Source organism: Sorex fumeus, unplaced genomic scaffold (genome assembly GCF_029834395.1).
Source record: "Sorex fumeus unplaced genomic scaffold, SorFum_2.1 ptg000100l, whole genome shotgun sequence".
Taxonomy (NCBI): domain Eukaryota; kingdom Metazoa; phylum Chordata; class Mammalia; order Eulipotyphla; family Soricidae; genus Sorex; species Sorex fumeus.
In genome coordinates this window covers 274490-291274 of record NW_026606157.1, presented here as the reverse complement: position 1 = coordinate 291274, position 16785 = coordinate 274490, and the positions used below count along the sequence as shown (strand labels likewise).

General features: G+C 43.4%; 1 protein-coding gene across 1 annotated transcript in view; it reads left to right on the top strand.

Annotated features, from left to right (window-relative positions):
* The window catches only part of PLBD1 (phospholipase B domain containing 1), a 67184-nt gene that overhangs the window by 25739 nt on the left and 24660 nt on the right, over positions 1-16785 (top strand). The window contains exons 3-5 of the mRNA XM_056134614.1: positions 8710-8793; positions 10248-10386; positions 16597-16737. Of these exons, the coding sequence (XP_055990589.1) occupies positions 8710-8793; positions 10248-10386; positions 16597-16737 (364 nt within the window). The remainder of the gene's footprint in view (positions 1-8709; positions 8794-10247; positions 10387-16596; positions 16738-16785) is intronic.

Here is a 16785-nt window from a genome sequence, read left to right as displayed (position 1 = left end):
AACCGATCGTTCATGATCTTCACGAAGAAGTCTGACCATCTGGTAGGTGGGCGGCCACGCGGTCTTTTGACATCCCATGGAATCCAGTCGGTAACAGCTCTAGTCCAGCGGTTGTCTTTAAATCTCATTACGTGACCAGCCCATCTGATTTTTGACACCTTGGCAAATGAGACAGCGACCCTGATTCTTGATCGTCGACGGATGTCAGAACTCCAGATTCTTTCTCTCATTTGAGTGAAACGTGATATTCCAAGCATAGCTCTTTCTATTCTTCTTTGGGAGACCTGAATAGCGTTCTCATCCTGTTTGCGTAGGGCCCAGGTGTCTGAGGCATATGTTAATGCAGGAAGAACAGTGGAATCAAAGAGATGTTCCCGGAGCCGGAGGTTCTTCGTCCTCTTAGCTATTTCTTCGACGTTCTTGAAGGCATTCCAAGCCGCTCTCTTCCTCCTGCGCAGCTCAGGTGCCAGGTCATTTGTCATGTTGACCTCTCGACCTAGGTACACATAGCTGTTGCATTGGAGATGGTCGTTCCGTTGAGAGCGAATGGGGCATCAGGAATGAGGCTGTTTCTCATAAACATTGTCTTCGTAAGATTCAGCTGTAGTCCTACCTTTCCACACTCACGGTCAAAGTCGGCCAGCATTTGTGCCGCTTGGCTGATGTTTGGTGTTATTAAAACAATGTCATCAGCAAAGCGGAGGTGGTGTAATTGCTGGCCATCTATCTTCACTCCCATTCCTTCCCATTCCAGTCGTCGCATGATGTTCTTGAGGGTGGCACTAAAGAGTTTCAGTGAAATGGTATCACCCTGCCGAACCCCTCTCCTGACAACAACGATCACTTCTTTGTAGAATGGTGAGATCCTGGTAGTGAATCCGCAATACAGCTCACGGAGGATCTTGATGTATTGGGCTTGAATGCCCTGATTGGCTAGAGCTTCAATGACTGCTTCTGTCTCAACATAATCAAAGGCCTTCTTTAAATCAATGAACGTTAAACAGAGTGGCATCTTGAACTCCCGAGAAACCTCAGTGAGTTTGGTTATTGTGTGGATATGGTCGATGGTGCTGAATCCTTTGCGGAACCCGGCTTGCTCGCATGGTTGTCCTTCATCTAGTGTTCTGCCAATCCTATTTAGGATGACTCAAGTGAACAACTTGTAGATGACAGACAATAGGCAGATAGGGCGATAGTTGCCAATGTCATGGATGTCTCCCTTCTTGAACAGTAGTACGGTCCTGCTGGTTTTCCATTGGGACGGAACCTTGCATTCAGACAGGTAGTGAAGAGCCGAGCCAGTGTATTGATGAGTACTGACGGCAGGTTCTTCAGGTGTTCAGGTCTGACCTTGTCTGGGCCGGGTGCTGTTTGTTTCTTTACCGACAAAATGGTGTGTCGGATTTTGGAAGGGAGAACGTTGAGAACAACATATCCATCCTGTGGAATTTGGTATGTCAGCAAGTGGACATGGCTATCGAAGAGATTTGAGTAGAAGTCATGGATAATCTTCTCCATTGCCGTTCTGGAGGATGTGATGGATCCATCAGGACGTCGGAGGGCAGTCATCTTGGTCTTGTAGTTGGCGAAGGACAGGCGGGCGTTACGAATACTTTTCCCGGCTTCTGCCGCATCTACCAGTACTTCTGCTCTTCTCTCTTTGAGGTCTTCCTTGATCGCATCTCTGCACTGCTTTTCAAGCTCGGACGTTAGCTTGCAGTTGCCTGAGGCATGCACCAAACCACGCTGGCGAATTAGCTCAAGAGTTTTCAAAGACAGGCTTTTTTTGTGGCTATCTCTCTTGGCGTTCCTCGCACATTCATGTAGGTGCTGAACCAGTCGATCGTATTCCTCGTCAATGTTGTCAACAATGGCATCTTCCCATGTTGCCGCAATAGTGCCAAAGAGTTCCCAGTTGGTGGTCGTTCTGGGAGTTCTCTTTTTGAACTTTGCAGCCCTTTCTCCCCGCTCTGTGAAGTAGAATTTTGCACAAAGGAGACGGTGGTCCGATCCCGTTTGAAATTTTGGGACAACAGCGACATCGGTCAGGCAAAACCGTCGATTGAATATGATGTGGTCTATTTCGTTGTGGAATCGTCCACCGGGAGACTCCCATGTCCAACGTTTAGATTCTGCCTTCTGGAACTGTGAGTTACCATGGATGGTCTTGGTCGACATGATGAACTCAGACAGTCTCTCACCCTGTTCGTTCCATTCTAGGCCATGGGTCCCGATGTGAAGTTCTTCAGCTGATCTTCTCGGTCCTATCTTGGCATTAAAATCACCCACAATGATCTTGTAGAAGGTGTGGTCTTCTTTATAGAACTTCTCCAGCTCCATGTAGAACTTCTCAATTTCTCTTTGATCATAATGAGATGTTGGTGCATAGATAACGAAGATAGAAACTGCAGGCAGTGAACCACATCTATTCAAATGTAAACGTCTGATTCGGGTTGTTAGGCATTCGAATGAATCAATGCTCTTGGCCAAGTTTGTGTTGACAAGGACACCGACCGACACCTCTTTTATCGCATGTTCCAAGTAACAATTCTTCTCCAGTGTCGAAAACGGCATGGTGAGATTCGTGCCTTCTTGTCTCGGTCAGACAAATGATGTCGTACTTGATCATTCGCGCTTGTACCATCAGGTCCTCGATGGATGCATCTGATGCTAGCGTACGTGCATTGAAAGTACAGACGATCATTTTTGTCTTCCTTCGTTGTGGCAGCCTAGTTCGGCCTTGAGATTTTGTCGGCCTCTCCTTTCTCATTCTTCTCAGTGCTGCCATGTGGTGAAGCCTTCAGGGTCAGGTGAATGAGACCAGTTGTAGTTACTGGTTTTGGCATATCGAATACACAATGGATAGCTTGCCAGGCTCTTCCGTGCGGGGGGAATACTCTCGGTAGCTTGCCAGTCTTTCCGAGAGGGATAGAGGCTTTTGGGGCGACCTCTAATCACCCTTGTAGGTGTTACCATATTTGAACCCTATCAAATATGGTACGACAATTCCTGAAGATGGGTATTTAGTGTCTTATGATGTGTCTACCCTATCCAGATAAATACCCTACCCAGATAAATACTGCCAGTGGGGTATTTATCTGGGTAGGGTGAGTCTTCTGTGCGCAATCCGATCCCTGGGTGGTTGATGGAAGCAGACAGGGCAGGGTAGGGTGGGGCTCTTGATTAGAATCCCTTTGTCACCTGTGGTTGGTGGGAGCAAGCAGAGCAACTCTGTCCCTGGGTCCGCAGAGCTGGATTCCAAGGTCTCAGAGAGTTCCGCTTATCTTGTTCTGTGGGTCTTCAGTCCTGTGTGAGTCTCGGCCGGAGCTGCCACGCAGGTCCGGAAAGCGTCCTGTGGTTGGTGGGAGCAGGCAGAGAAACTCTGTCCCTGGGTTCGCTGAGCTGGAGTCCAAGGTCTCAGAGAGTTCCGCTTATCTTGTTCTGTGGGTCTTCAGTCATGCGTGAGTCTCGGCTGGAGCTGCCACGCGGGTCCGGAAAGTGTCCTGGAGTGTGGCGACGGCTGGGTAGTGGAAGTAGTGTATATATATGTGATTATGGGCCATACTCACTGGTGCTCAGGGCTTACTCCTGGCTTTATGCTCAGGGATCACTCCTGACAGTGCTTGAGTTAGTCGTCGATTTGCTCGAGCGGGCGCCAGTAATGTCTCCATTTGTCCCTGTCGCATGCTAGTGTAGCCCAATGGCATCTGTTCGCTCCGGGAACATGAAGGGCCTCAAACTGATCGTTCGTGATCTTCACGAAGAAGTCTGACCATCTGGTAGGTGGGCGGCCACGCGGTCTTTTGACATCCCATGGAATCCAGTCGGTAACAGCTCTAGTCCAGCGGTCGTCTTTAAATCTCATTACGTGACCAGCCCATCTGATTTTTGACACCTTGGCAAATGAGACAGCGACCCTGATTCTTGATCGTCGACGGATGTCAGAACTCCAGATTCTTTCTCTCATTTGAGTGAAACGTGATATTCCAAGCATAGCTCTTTCTATTCTTCTTTGGGAGACCTGAATAGCGTTCTCATCCTGTTTGCGTAGGGCCCAGGTGTCTGAGGCATATGTTAATGCAGGAAGAACAGTGGAATCAAAGAGATGTGCCCAGAGCCGGAGGTTCTTCGTCCTCTTAGCTATTTCTTCGACGTTCTTGAAGGCGTTCCAAGCCGCTCTCTTCCTCCTGCGCAGCTCAGGTGCCAGGTCATTTGTCATGTTGACCTCTCGACCTAGGTACACATAGCTGTTGCATTCGGAGATGGTCGTTCCATTGAGAGCGAATGGGGCATCAGGAACAAGGCTGTTTCTCATAAACATTGTCTTCGTAAGATTCAGCTGTAGTCCTACCTTTCCACACTCGCGGTCAAAGTCGGCCAGCATTTGTGCCGCTTGGCTGATGTTTGGTTTTATTAAAACAATGTCATCAGCAAAGCGGAGGTGGTATTTTAATTTTAATATTAAAATTTAATATTTTAATTAAATTTAAAATATTTAAATAATGATTTTTAGTTTAAAAGGTAACTTAAGCTGGTAGGGGTGTAGTTTATTGGTAGAGCAAATACTTCACATGTAAGAGAATCTGGATTTAATCTCGGTCAAACATACACACAAAAACTAAATACTTGAACAATAAAATGATAGAGAAATGTTATTACTGAGTATCAAAGCTTGCTTAAAAATGCCGTGTTTGAATAAAGAAATATACAATCCATTTAAATGTTATTAAAATGTCTTGTTAATTTTTTATAATGACCTAATGAATAGAAATATAATTTACAGCTGCTCTTTAGCAGAATATAAAAAGCATAATAAAAGTGAAATGTTATCTAAACAAAGAAACCACAAAATGGAGTGCAAAAATAGGAGTGCAGAATGGAAAACTGAAAAGATAGATATAGATCCACGCATATAAAAATCATAAGAAATATAAGTGGATTATTTTGTCAATTAAAATATTTTAATGGGAGGATATAGTTAAAGTTGTCAATAGTAGAAGTCGAGGAGAGCTAATACACAGCGTAGAGATTGTAAACAATGCTATGTTATAAACTTCAAAGTTGCAGGTAGAGTGGATCCTAATTGTTCTCACCACAAATAAGAAATTATAATTATGTGGCGTGATATAGATGTTGCTTAACTTTACAATGGTGATAATCATATCGCAAGAGATAACTGTATCAAGCCAACAGGATGTATACAGTGATGTATGTGTCAGCAGTTTTAAATGTATATCAAACAACAGAGGAGATGCACCTAATTTTTTTTAACTTTATTTAAACATCATAGTTTAGAGTTGTTCATATACAGTTGTTTCAGGCATTCAGTGTTCCAACACCAATCTCACCATCAGTGTGACCTTCCTCCACCATTGTCCCCAGTTTCCCACCTGCCTCCTAAGCCTGCCTCCTGAGCAGGCACAAAATAATTTATTTTACATTGCTTCTTACAACAAATATGCTCATGGAATTATTTTTAAAAATACTTCAGTAAAAGAAGGTTTGTGAAAATGGTTGTACCTCACCATGGAGTTGTTAAGTCCTTGTCTGAGGGTTTACTAAGCTGTTTGGTTCCTAGTTGAACCTTCTGTGTTAACTGTTGTTGTTTACTGAGTTTAGCTGGCGTCTAGGTATTTCCCCATCTAATTCGGTGTGCTCAGAATTCTGAGCCCAGCTTTCAGTACTGTGGAGTTTACTGGTGTCATTCCAGGAGCTTCGGGATCTGTAGAACTGGGATGATAAGTTTCAGCAGCTTGGCTTGACTTACATCTGAGATTAGTGGTCAAGTTGTGAGTCTGGGTTTGGCTTCCATGGTGGCAGCTGGCAATGTGGGTGTGGCTGCCGGGTCTTCTGGCAGTACAGGCATGGGGGAGACTGCTCACCTGCACTTCCAGAAGACCCCAGAGTTCTCAGCCCTCAAACTGGTGTATCTGGAATTTTTCTGGGTTAGGCATCTTTGTGGAGGTTAGCCATGAAGCAGTGAAGTTGGGTCTTTGGCATGGCAGCAGCTGTGGGGTGTGGGGCAGCTGCCCAGGCTTCGGCAGGGCAGGGACTCAGCCCACCCAAGCCCCCTCCTGAAGGCTCCCCAGAGTTTTCAGCCCAAAGACCCATGTACCAGTGAGTTTTAGCAGCTTGGCTAGCATCTCTTACCAGATTCGTGGTAAAACTACGGAACTGGGTTGTTGCTTACATGGTAGCTGTGGGATGAGGGTCCTAATTTTTAAAGTAAGTTTTAAAAATAAAGACTATTGGGGTCAGAGTGATAGTTACAGTGGGGAGTGTGCTTGCCTTGCACACGGTCAACCCAAGTTTGATCCCTGGCATTCTGTATGGTCCCCCAAGCCCTGCCAAGAGTGATCCCTGAGCACAGGGTCAGGAGTAAGCCCTGAGCACAGCTGGGTGTGGACCCAAAATCTAAATAAATAAATAAATTTGAGAATAATGGATATTAAAGCAATAGAAACCACCCAAAACCCATAAGATATATATATATAAATTAATTCAGCCAATAGCCAGTGTTGGTGAGGCTAAGAAACAAGAAGTGTAATCTATGGGAAGGTGAATTGCTACAACCACAACTTGGCAAATAGATGAACTATTCATGTATATCACAAAAATCACAAATCATCCTGTTAATCGTCGATTGCCTCGAGCAGGCCTCAGTAACGTCTCCTTCATCCTAGCCCTGAGATTATATCCAAGGCTCTTTAGGAGAATGAGACCCATCATTGTTACTGGTATTTGGCATATTGGGTACACCACAGGGAGTTTGCCAGACTCTGCCGTGTGGGCAGGCTACCGAATGTAGCCTGGGCAGGCTACATTCGGTAGCCTGCCAGTTTGTCCAAAGTAGGAATGAGATAATAAGATGTCTTCCAGGAGCTGGTTTTTATAGTCTCTGAGTCTTGGCCGCTGATGGGATTACACGGCACCAGGGGGCCAGTTAGTGGGTGTGACCCCCGCCTACTGGAATTTGGAGGATCTGGGTGGAGGATGCTCGGCCCAAATCCGAGTAGACTTGGAGATCTTGGCCCCGGAATTCGCATGACTTCGTCCCTCTGCCAGTACCTTCATGTGTGCGGAGAGTGGTCTCAGCATGGTGGTGGCTGGTCCTGGAGGTCTTTGGCTGCCGGAGCCCTGGTCGGGGCGGGGTATATTCATGTATATAAAACATATAAAAGAAATTCTACTTTTATATGTTTTATATATATTTCCTAGAACATGAAAAATATAAAAGTATTTTAGAAAACAGCTGTGTTTGAAGGTTCATTATGATAGTGAAAAACTAAAAAATATATATCTATTATGGAATTGTACTCATGCATCATTGCATAATTATCCCATAAAATACTATCTGTGGGGGGAAAGAATAAACTTAATCTGCAGGTGATAAAATAGATACTTTTTAAGTGTATCACGACCATCCTGTTGTTCGTCGATTGCCTCAAGCAGGCCCCAGTAACGTCTCCTTTGTCCTAGCCCTGAGATTTTTTAAAAAGTGCCATATTCAAGTCTCTTTCGGGGTTAGGAGAATGAAACCCATCATTGTTACTGGTATTTGGCATACTGGGTATGCCATGGGGAATTTGCCAGACTCTGCTGTGTGAGCAGGTTACATTCGGTAGCCTGCCAGTTTGTCCAAAGTAAGAATGAGATAATAAGATGTTGCACGGCCACATTTGCGGCCGCGCACTTCCAGGAGCTGGGTTTTAAGTGTATCATATTGAGAGAAATAAACAGGCAACAATGATAATGTGATTGTATGCTTTTGTATGAAATATAACAAATACTATGCTTATGGTTAGGTACATATATGTAGTGTTGTTGGTATATAAAAATAAGCATGAGGGTTACAAATCACTGACTCAACACGGGTAAGCTTTGGGGACAGAGAAGGAGAATGGAATTAGGGCCGAAATATGTACAAAGGAGCTCCAAATCTATCTTATGTTTCTTAATCACTTAATCACTTAACTTCCCATTAGTCGTCGATTTGCTCGAGCGGGCGCCAGTATCATCTCCATTTGTCCCTGTCTTATGTTTCTAGCTTTATGAAATATATTCCATATGTATGACAAGACATAATCTAGTGAGTTGGGCAGTAGATACTTAGATAATAACAGAATAGTTACATGACATATTTCTATATACTGCAACTATTTCCCAATTTTTAATTGTGATTTTACTTTATTGGGGAGGGTGAGAATAAAAAATTAGTGCTGCACAGTATAGCACCTGTCTCTCATATGTGAGGTATTGGATTTGATCCCTGTATCACAAAGGTCACTGTCGTGGTTCTCCCATTGTTCATTGATTTGCTCGAGAGGGCCCAGTAACGTCTCCATCGTGAGACTTGTTGTTACTGTGTTTGGCATATCGAATACATCACGGGTAGCTTGCCAGGCTTTGCCATGCGGGCGAGATACTCTAGGTGGCTTGCCGGGCTCTCCGAGAGGGGTGGAGGAATCAAACTCGGGTCAGCCATGTTGGCCGCTTGTAAGGCAAACGCCCTACTGCTGTGCTATCGCTCCAGCCCATCACAAAGGTAGAGACTATATAAATAAGTAAGTAGAGAGAGAAATGAATGTTAGGGAATGTTTGCAATATCGGATGATCTCCTTCTTAGCCTAAAGATTGGGTTATGTTCTGTGATGGGAGAAATCTAACAAGAAAAGAGAGAAATGCAACCATTTTCATCTCTTGTTTCAGACACATGTATGACCACTTTGTGAACCTCTACCCCCAGCTGATTAAGAAACCCTCCATCGTGGATAAAGTGCAGGATTTTATGATGTACGTATGACAACACTCCACTTCCTATGATTCAGACTTCAAGACCTGGATTTGTCATTTCAAACAGCAATGTTTGCCTTTCCGATTTTCTCTTCTAGCTTTTTTTTTTGTGGGGGGAGGGGTGGTTGAAGAGTGAGGGAGGGGAAGCCAGAGGAGAGAGGAGGGTCACCCTCTGCCAGTGACAAGGGCTTATTCCTGGTCCTGTGCTCAGGGAGTGACCCCTGGTGGTGATCGGGGGATGGAACCCAGACAAGTTAGTTGCCTGTAAGACAAATGCCTTAGGCCTCTCTTACCTCTTTATTCTCGGACTCTGGACTCTGGAGTAGCTTTCCTGGTAAGGAATAGTGTTTTTGGTAATAGCATGAAAATAGGTTGCAGACAAACATCCCCTAATTTGGGCTCTCTCAAAGCTCACGCTGGTGTAGAGGAAGTGGGCATCACAGTCACATCACAGCTTTCCTGGGAAGGATGGGGCCTACTCCCTTTCCGGGGCTTTCTTTCTCTGGGTTCCATTGACTAATCCCAGCGGGATTATCTCAGCACTAGGATTACTGTCTGAAGTCCTTAGCATCCTCTGAAAAACATTTTCATTTGAATCTTTTTTTTTTCTTTTTGGGTCACAACTGACGTTGCACAGGAGTTACTCCTGGCTCTGCACTCAGGAGTCACTCCTGGCGGTGCTCAGGGGACCATATGGGATGCTGGGAATCGAACCCGGGTCGGCCGCGTGCAGGGCAAATGCCCTACTTGCTGTCCTATCTCTTCAGCCCCTGAATCGTTTAAGGCCAATTACTCTCAATATTGAAAACATTATAGAAATGCATAAAGTGTCTCTTTGTGTGGAATAAAAGGCTAGAGGTTAATTTGGGGACACAAGGGCTTTTGATTTGTCTCTCTAAGCTCCATACCAAACTACTTTTTCCGTTGAATGCTTAAATTCTACGAAGCACCAGCTAAAACTCACTGAGTTCAGTTGCATAGAAATAGACACACACACACACACACACACACATACACACACATACACACACACACACCCCTTTTCCTTTGAGCTTCTTTGCTGTTGTTTAGCTTTACAATTTCATACAGAAGTAAAGTTAATGAACTTGTCTTTTCATATTGACATGTGAGACAATAATATTTTACACAAGATGCACCTGGACTATCTGAGATGTCTTTGGCTCTCAGAGTCACAGGAAGGGAAATATCATAGCTGGACTGGGTTTTGGATAGCATATGGGGGAAACTTTAGCATCCCAGGGAAGACTTCCAGGGCAAATCACTAGCATTTGCCTTAACACTTCTTCCAAAGTGTCCTAGAAATTACACCATCTAGAATTTAAACTTAAAGCAACCTAAGAATATGAGTATAGCATCTCGAGTTTCCTACGTCTGACTTAGCTTTGAATGAGCAACCCTGGCAATCACTAGCACAAATCTAATTTTTCTTCCAGGAAACAAGATGAGTGGACTCGGAATAACATCAAAGAAAATAAGAATGACCCATTCTGGAGACACATGGGCTATGTTATGGCACAATTGGATGGGCTCTATGTAGGGGCAACAAAGAGAGCTAAGGAAGACAGTACAAAGGTAGGATTGTAAAGAAGCTTCTCAGAATTCCTATGGTATGGCAATTGTAGTAAAGGTCTTCAAAATAAATTCCAATCATAGGCCAGAGGAATAGTAGAGCACATAGGGGGCTTGCCTTGCCTGTGGCAGATCTGGGTTTGAGCTCCAGTACCCTACAGGGTCCCCTGATCCCCTCTAGGACTGATCCCTGAGCACAGAGCCAGGACTAGGCCCTGAGCACCACTGGTGTGGCCCCAAATCAAAATAAATACTTTTCAATGAGATGCTGATCAAATTTGGATTGGAGCTTTCCTTGCACGCAGGCATTGTCTTATCCATCATACCATACCGCTCACGCTATCAGCCACTCAACTAAACACACAAGCCAATTTATTTCTGTTTTCTTAACCTCTTTCATAGGCCTGTACTTTGGGATAGGTTCAGAGTCTGGTATGAATGGACTGATTGCTTAACCTAATAAATCTAGTATTTTAGGCTAAATGGTTGTTTAAGGGCAAATGTCTAAGTGTGTAAGTTCTATCACAACACACACAGTCACATAATTTTTTTCTTGAAAATTGAATCACTAAAAATTTCAAGAGAATGCAGATATTCATTTGTAGAGGCTTTGTTTTGTGTCTAAAAATATGTATATAAAACAAATATGTATATATAAATATACAACAAATACAAAAAGTTCACAGAAGATTGTGCAGCAGTTCTTAATTGACCTCAGCTTTACTTGTAAGAGTAGCATTGTAGCACGGTCCTCCCGTTGTTCATTGATTTGCTCGAGCGGGCACCAGTAACGTCTCTATTGTGAGACTTGTTGTTACTGTTTTTGGCATATTGAATACACGACAGGGAGCTTGCCAGGCTCTGCCATGTGGGCGGGATACTCTCGGTAGCTTGCTGGGCTCTCCAAGAGGGATGGAGGAATTGAACCTGGGTTGGCTGCGTGCAAGGCAAACGCCCTACCCGCTGTGCTATCGCTCCAGCTGCATTTTATGTAAGAAAAAGAAATAACAAACCATAATGCCCAAAAGTAGAGAGAGAGTATGGGGAATATTGTCTGCCATGGAGGCAGGGGGAGGGTGGAGAATGGGGAGTATACTGGGGAGATTGTGGTGGGGAATGTGCCCAGGTGGAGGGATAGGTGTTTGATCATTGTGTGATTGTAACCCAAACATGAAAGCTTGTAACTTTCTCATGGTGATTCAATAAAATTTAATAAATAAATAAATAAATAATTAATTTTAAATAAAAGAAGGTAAAGGCCCTCCCGTTGATCGTCGATTTGCTCGAGCGGGCCCAGTAACGTCTCCATTGGAGACTTTGTTGTTACTGTGTCTGGCATATCGAATACTCTCGGTAGCTTGCCGGGCTCTCCGAGAGGGGCGGAGGAATCGAAGTCGGGTCGGCCATGTTGGCCGCTTGTAAGGCGAACGCCCTACCGCTGTGCTATCGCTCCAACCCAATGGTGTGCTAGTCGTGGCACATCAGTGGTATAGAGTATGAGATGTTGTTCCAGGAATACTAAAATTTTAAATAAGGTGATACAGCTAGAGCTGGAGCGATTAGCTCGAGCTAATCGGTGAACGGGAGGACAGTGCTACAGTGCTACAGTGTCCACAATAGTTCATTACAGATAATATTCAAACACCAACCCCACCACTGTGCACCTTCCCACCACCATACGAGGAAACTGTGTGAAGTTTGTTGTATTTAATCCTGGAGCCTTTAAGCCCGTATTTAAGAGATTACAAGCATGTATGTTAAACCCAAACAAATGTCTGCTGCTTTTCGTACATCCGTGGGCTAGAGAATCAGAGGTCACTCCAAGATGTTCTGTGTTGCTCTCTTCTGGGAGCTTTATTTCATGGTCTCTGGATCTTGGCCGTTGATGAGATTATATGGTGTCAGAGGCAGTTTGCGGGTGTGACTGCCTGGAGTTAAATATTTCACTGGATGGTGACTTTGGGGTCTGAGGCATCTCTGCTGCTTGTTGATCTCTTCCGAGATTTATTTGTGAGTCTCTGAATCATGGCTGGTTAATGTATTTGCTTCCAATTTTTAAGCAGAAACAGTGACATAAAAATCTAAAAGTAAAAAATAAACAATGATCTATAAAAAAAAAAAGGTAATGACTAGAAGGAGTAGGCATAATAATGACATTGCTCTGAATGTACCTTATTTTGCATGTTTGAATTTGGAATCATGTGAACACACATTACTATAAAAAAAAATTTTGGAAAGGAGAAAAGCAGTTCCTCAGAACTTCAAATTGACACGAGTACTTCTTTACTCTCATGTTCCTAGCGCGACACAGTGAGCAGCTGCTTTAAAGAGGACTGAGAACACAGTCCTTGCTGTGTGTCCCTTCTGCCACTGATCAGAACAGTTGTCACTAGCAGGAAGGAGGTGATGAGGACTTTAGGAACTCTGAAGGCGCTGTAATGTTCTGTTTCCTTCCTTCCTTCCTTCCTTCCTTCCTTCCTTCCTTCCTTCCTTCCTTCCTTCCTTCCTTCTTTTATTTCTTAAAAAAAACTTTTATTAAAATCACTGTGAGATACACAATGACAAAGTTATTCATGATTTGGTTTCAGTCAAACAATGTTTCAGTCCCCCCTTCACCAGTGTACGTTTCCCACCCCCAATGTCCCCAATTTCCTCTTTTGACCTCCCACCCCAGCCTGCTCTACAGCAAACATGTTTCTTTTCTTCTTCTTCTTCTTCTTCTTCTTCTTCTTCTTCTTCTTCTTCTTCTTCTTCTTCTTCTTCTGCTTCTGCTTCTGCTTCTGCTTCTGCTTCTGCTTCTGCTTCTGCTTCTGCTTCTGCTTCTTCTGCTTGCTTCTTCTGCTTCTTCTGCTTCTTCTGCTTCTGCTTCTGCTTCTGCTTCTGCTTCTGCTGCTTCTGCTTCTGCTTCTGCTTCTGCTTCTCTCTCCCTCTCTCTCTCCTTTTGATCATTATGGTTTGTGGTGCAAATATTATAAGGTTATCATGTATATCCCTTTAACTACTTTTACTCTCAGCCCTTAGTTCTTGCCAGAGTGATCATTTCTGACTGTCATTGTCATAGTGGTCCCTTCTCAATCCTAAATGTCCTCTACCCTTCCCCTGACTTATGACAAGTTTCCAACAACAACCAGTCCTCCTGACCCTAACTTTTACTGTCCACAGGTAATAGTCTCATACTGTATTTTTTATGTCCCACAAGTGAATGTAGTCATTCTATGTCTGTCCCTCTCCTTCTGAATCATTTCACTCAGAATGATACTCTCCATATCCATCCATTTGCAAGCGAATTTCATGACTTCATTTTCCCTTCTATTCCTTGGAATATAAGCTGCATAGTATTCCACTGTGTAGATGTATCATAGTTTCTTTATCCAGTCAACTGTTCTTGGGCAGTCAGGTTATTTCCATATTCTGGCTTTTGTGAATAGTGCTGCAATAAACATAGAAGTGCATTTATGCTGTGTGTTTGGGGGCATGTAATGTTATGCTTCTTAAACTGCAAAGTGGGAATACAGCATTTGCTTTTTGTTATTTTTTTTTAAGTTGTGCTTCTCTATTCTCTTTTATATGTAAGGACTCAACCTTTTATATTGGAGGTGTGGGATATTCTGGGGATCAAACCCCAGGGCTTCACATATGAAAGACAAGCACTCAACCACTGAATGACACCCCTAGCCTTAGAGTCTTAATCAAAACAGAATAAATTTCTACATAAATTGCAATGATACTGTTTTCCATCTATCAAATTAAAATAAAATAAATGTTTAATAGGTATCTAAAGCTGTAGGAGCGTAATTTAAACAAATCCAATGAGAACAATTTGGCAATATCTAGTAGAATCAGAAACCCTCCAGGCATCTCTCCTGGAGATTCTTAGATATACAATATGATGTATCAAAATTGGGTTTTTGTCATATTGTTTATAATAGGAAAGATCAGATTGCTGTTAAAAGCCACCAATGAAATACTGGTTAAAGATGTCATAATGTGGGTCAAAGAGATAATATAGTGGGCAGTCACTTGCCTTGCATATAGCAAATCCAGATTCGGTCACTGGCGCCACATATGGTCCCCTGAACACCCCCAGGAGGAATTCCTGAGCATAAAGCCAGGAGTAAGACCTGAGTATAGCTAGTTATGGCCTCTAAACATATATATATATATATACACAATGAATATATATATAGACACAATGAATATATATATATTCATTGACTGTCTTAGAGCCTAGCAAGCTACCGAGAGTATCTCACCCACATGGCAAAGTGTGGCAAGCTACCCGTGATGTATTGATATGCCAAACACAGTAACAAGTCTCACAATGTTACTGGGCTCGCTCGAACAAATCAATGAACAACGAGAGGACAGTGACAGTGATTCATTGACTGTGTGTATATATATACATATACACACAAATATATATATTCATTGACTGTGTGTATATATATACACACATGGTGCTATATGTATACAGTGTGTATATATATATATATTCACTGTGTGTATACACACACACAGACACACACACACACATATTCATTCACTGACTTGCTGTCTGAAAAGCTGAGAAAGATTTTAATGTGAAAATACTCCCAAGATACTGCACTAAATAAATTAAGAGGAAAGAGTAAGGTGATGGGCTTCCAGGCCCATACACAGTGCACATCTCATGGACCCTCACACTAAGATGTCATATAACAAGTTATTTATATGTATAGGTATAGATATGCTCAAGAAAGCACAGAAAGGTTAAACTGGAGATAGGTGGATAGGATGATACCTGAGAAAATAGAAAAGAGAAGTAGAGGGGCCAGATAGTACCCATGACAGACCCAGGTTCAGGCCCCAGCACCACATATAGTTCCCTGAGCCCTGCCAGGTGATTCCTGAGCACAGAGCCAGGAGTGATTCCTGAGCATTGACAGGTATGGCCCCCAAAACAAAGTGAAACAAAATAAATAGGAATAGAAGACAATTCATTTAGAGATGATTATAATTTTGAAAATCTTGAATAATATTAATCTTGAGTCAATGTTTTTAATTCAAAATGAAAAACAAAGAGAATATATGAAGAATTTGCTTGCCTTTTCTGCTTCAATGTTTTTTCTTGATTTGAAGGTTGGTGTTTTGTTTTGGTCTTGGTGGAAATGTCATTTGTGTCTGTCTTATCTCTACCTCTCAAAACCAATTTGTAGTCACTTTTCCCTTGGGCATTGAATTAACTCTTTAGTTAGCAATAGTTCATGCTCAAGCCTGATGGTTGCTTCAGGGTTAATGCTGTTGAATTAACAAAATCAGAACACAAGCCCCTTAGGAAAGTCCTTGCTCTAAAGCACTGGTTCTCCACAAGGTTATTCCCCGCAGAGGTTATTTTGGCAATGCCTGGAGTCAGGGTCGGTGGCCCAGACTAGAAGACACTGTTGGAATCTACTGAGTGTGCTCTCAGCAATGCACAGCTTTCCTCCCTCTAGAAAGAATGCTTGAGCTCTGGCTGGCTGGAGAAATAGCACACTGGACTGCAAGTGCAGCTTTGCATAGAGGATGTCCAGGCTTACTCCCCGGCACCATGCGGTACCCCCAGCACTGCCAGGCACCAAATTGTGAGAATCACAGAGCCCTACATCATGTGGTTAAAAGAAGAAGGAAAAAAATTAGGATTTGACTCAAAATATCACTAGAATTGCATTTGGGTAGATAGTTCAGAGGCTGGAGCACCTACCATGATGCATTAGACCCCACGCGCACGGGGGTCCCCAGCACTGCCGACTCCAACAGCATCACATTTCTGTGTTAAACACGCCATAGGAAAATGTTTGTTATAGGAGCTGGAGTGATAGCACAGCAGGTAGGGCGTTTGCCTTGCACACAGCAGACCCAGGTTCGATTCCCAGAATCCCATATGGTCCTCCGAACCCCACAGGAGTAATTCCTGAGTACAGAGCCAGGAATAACCTCTGTGCATTGCTGGGTGTGACCCAAAAAAGCAAAAGCAAAAAAAAAAAAAAAAGTTTGTTATAAACTGTCAAGTAAAAATGACCTTATAAGCTATCCCAAAATCTAGTCCAGCTGTTACACGAGAGACCGTTCCACAAAAAAGAGAATTTAATGTCCTACTACACCACCTTCCCCCACTCCACTTCACCCCCGGAGACTTAGAAAGGAAATAAATCTGCATGTCCATCTCGATGTTCAGTGCCGTTTTTGTGTTCCCAGCCCATGACCATGTTCCAGATTCTGTTTCTGAACGCTGTCGGAGACCTGCTGGACCTGATCCCCTCACTCTCTCCCACAAAAAACTCCAGCCTGAAGGTTTTTAAGAGATGGGACATGGGACATTGCTCGGCTCTGATTAAGGTGAGGTGCATGCTTTAGCCTTTCTCTTTCACCTGTCTGGACCACGTG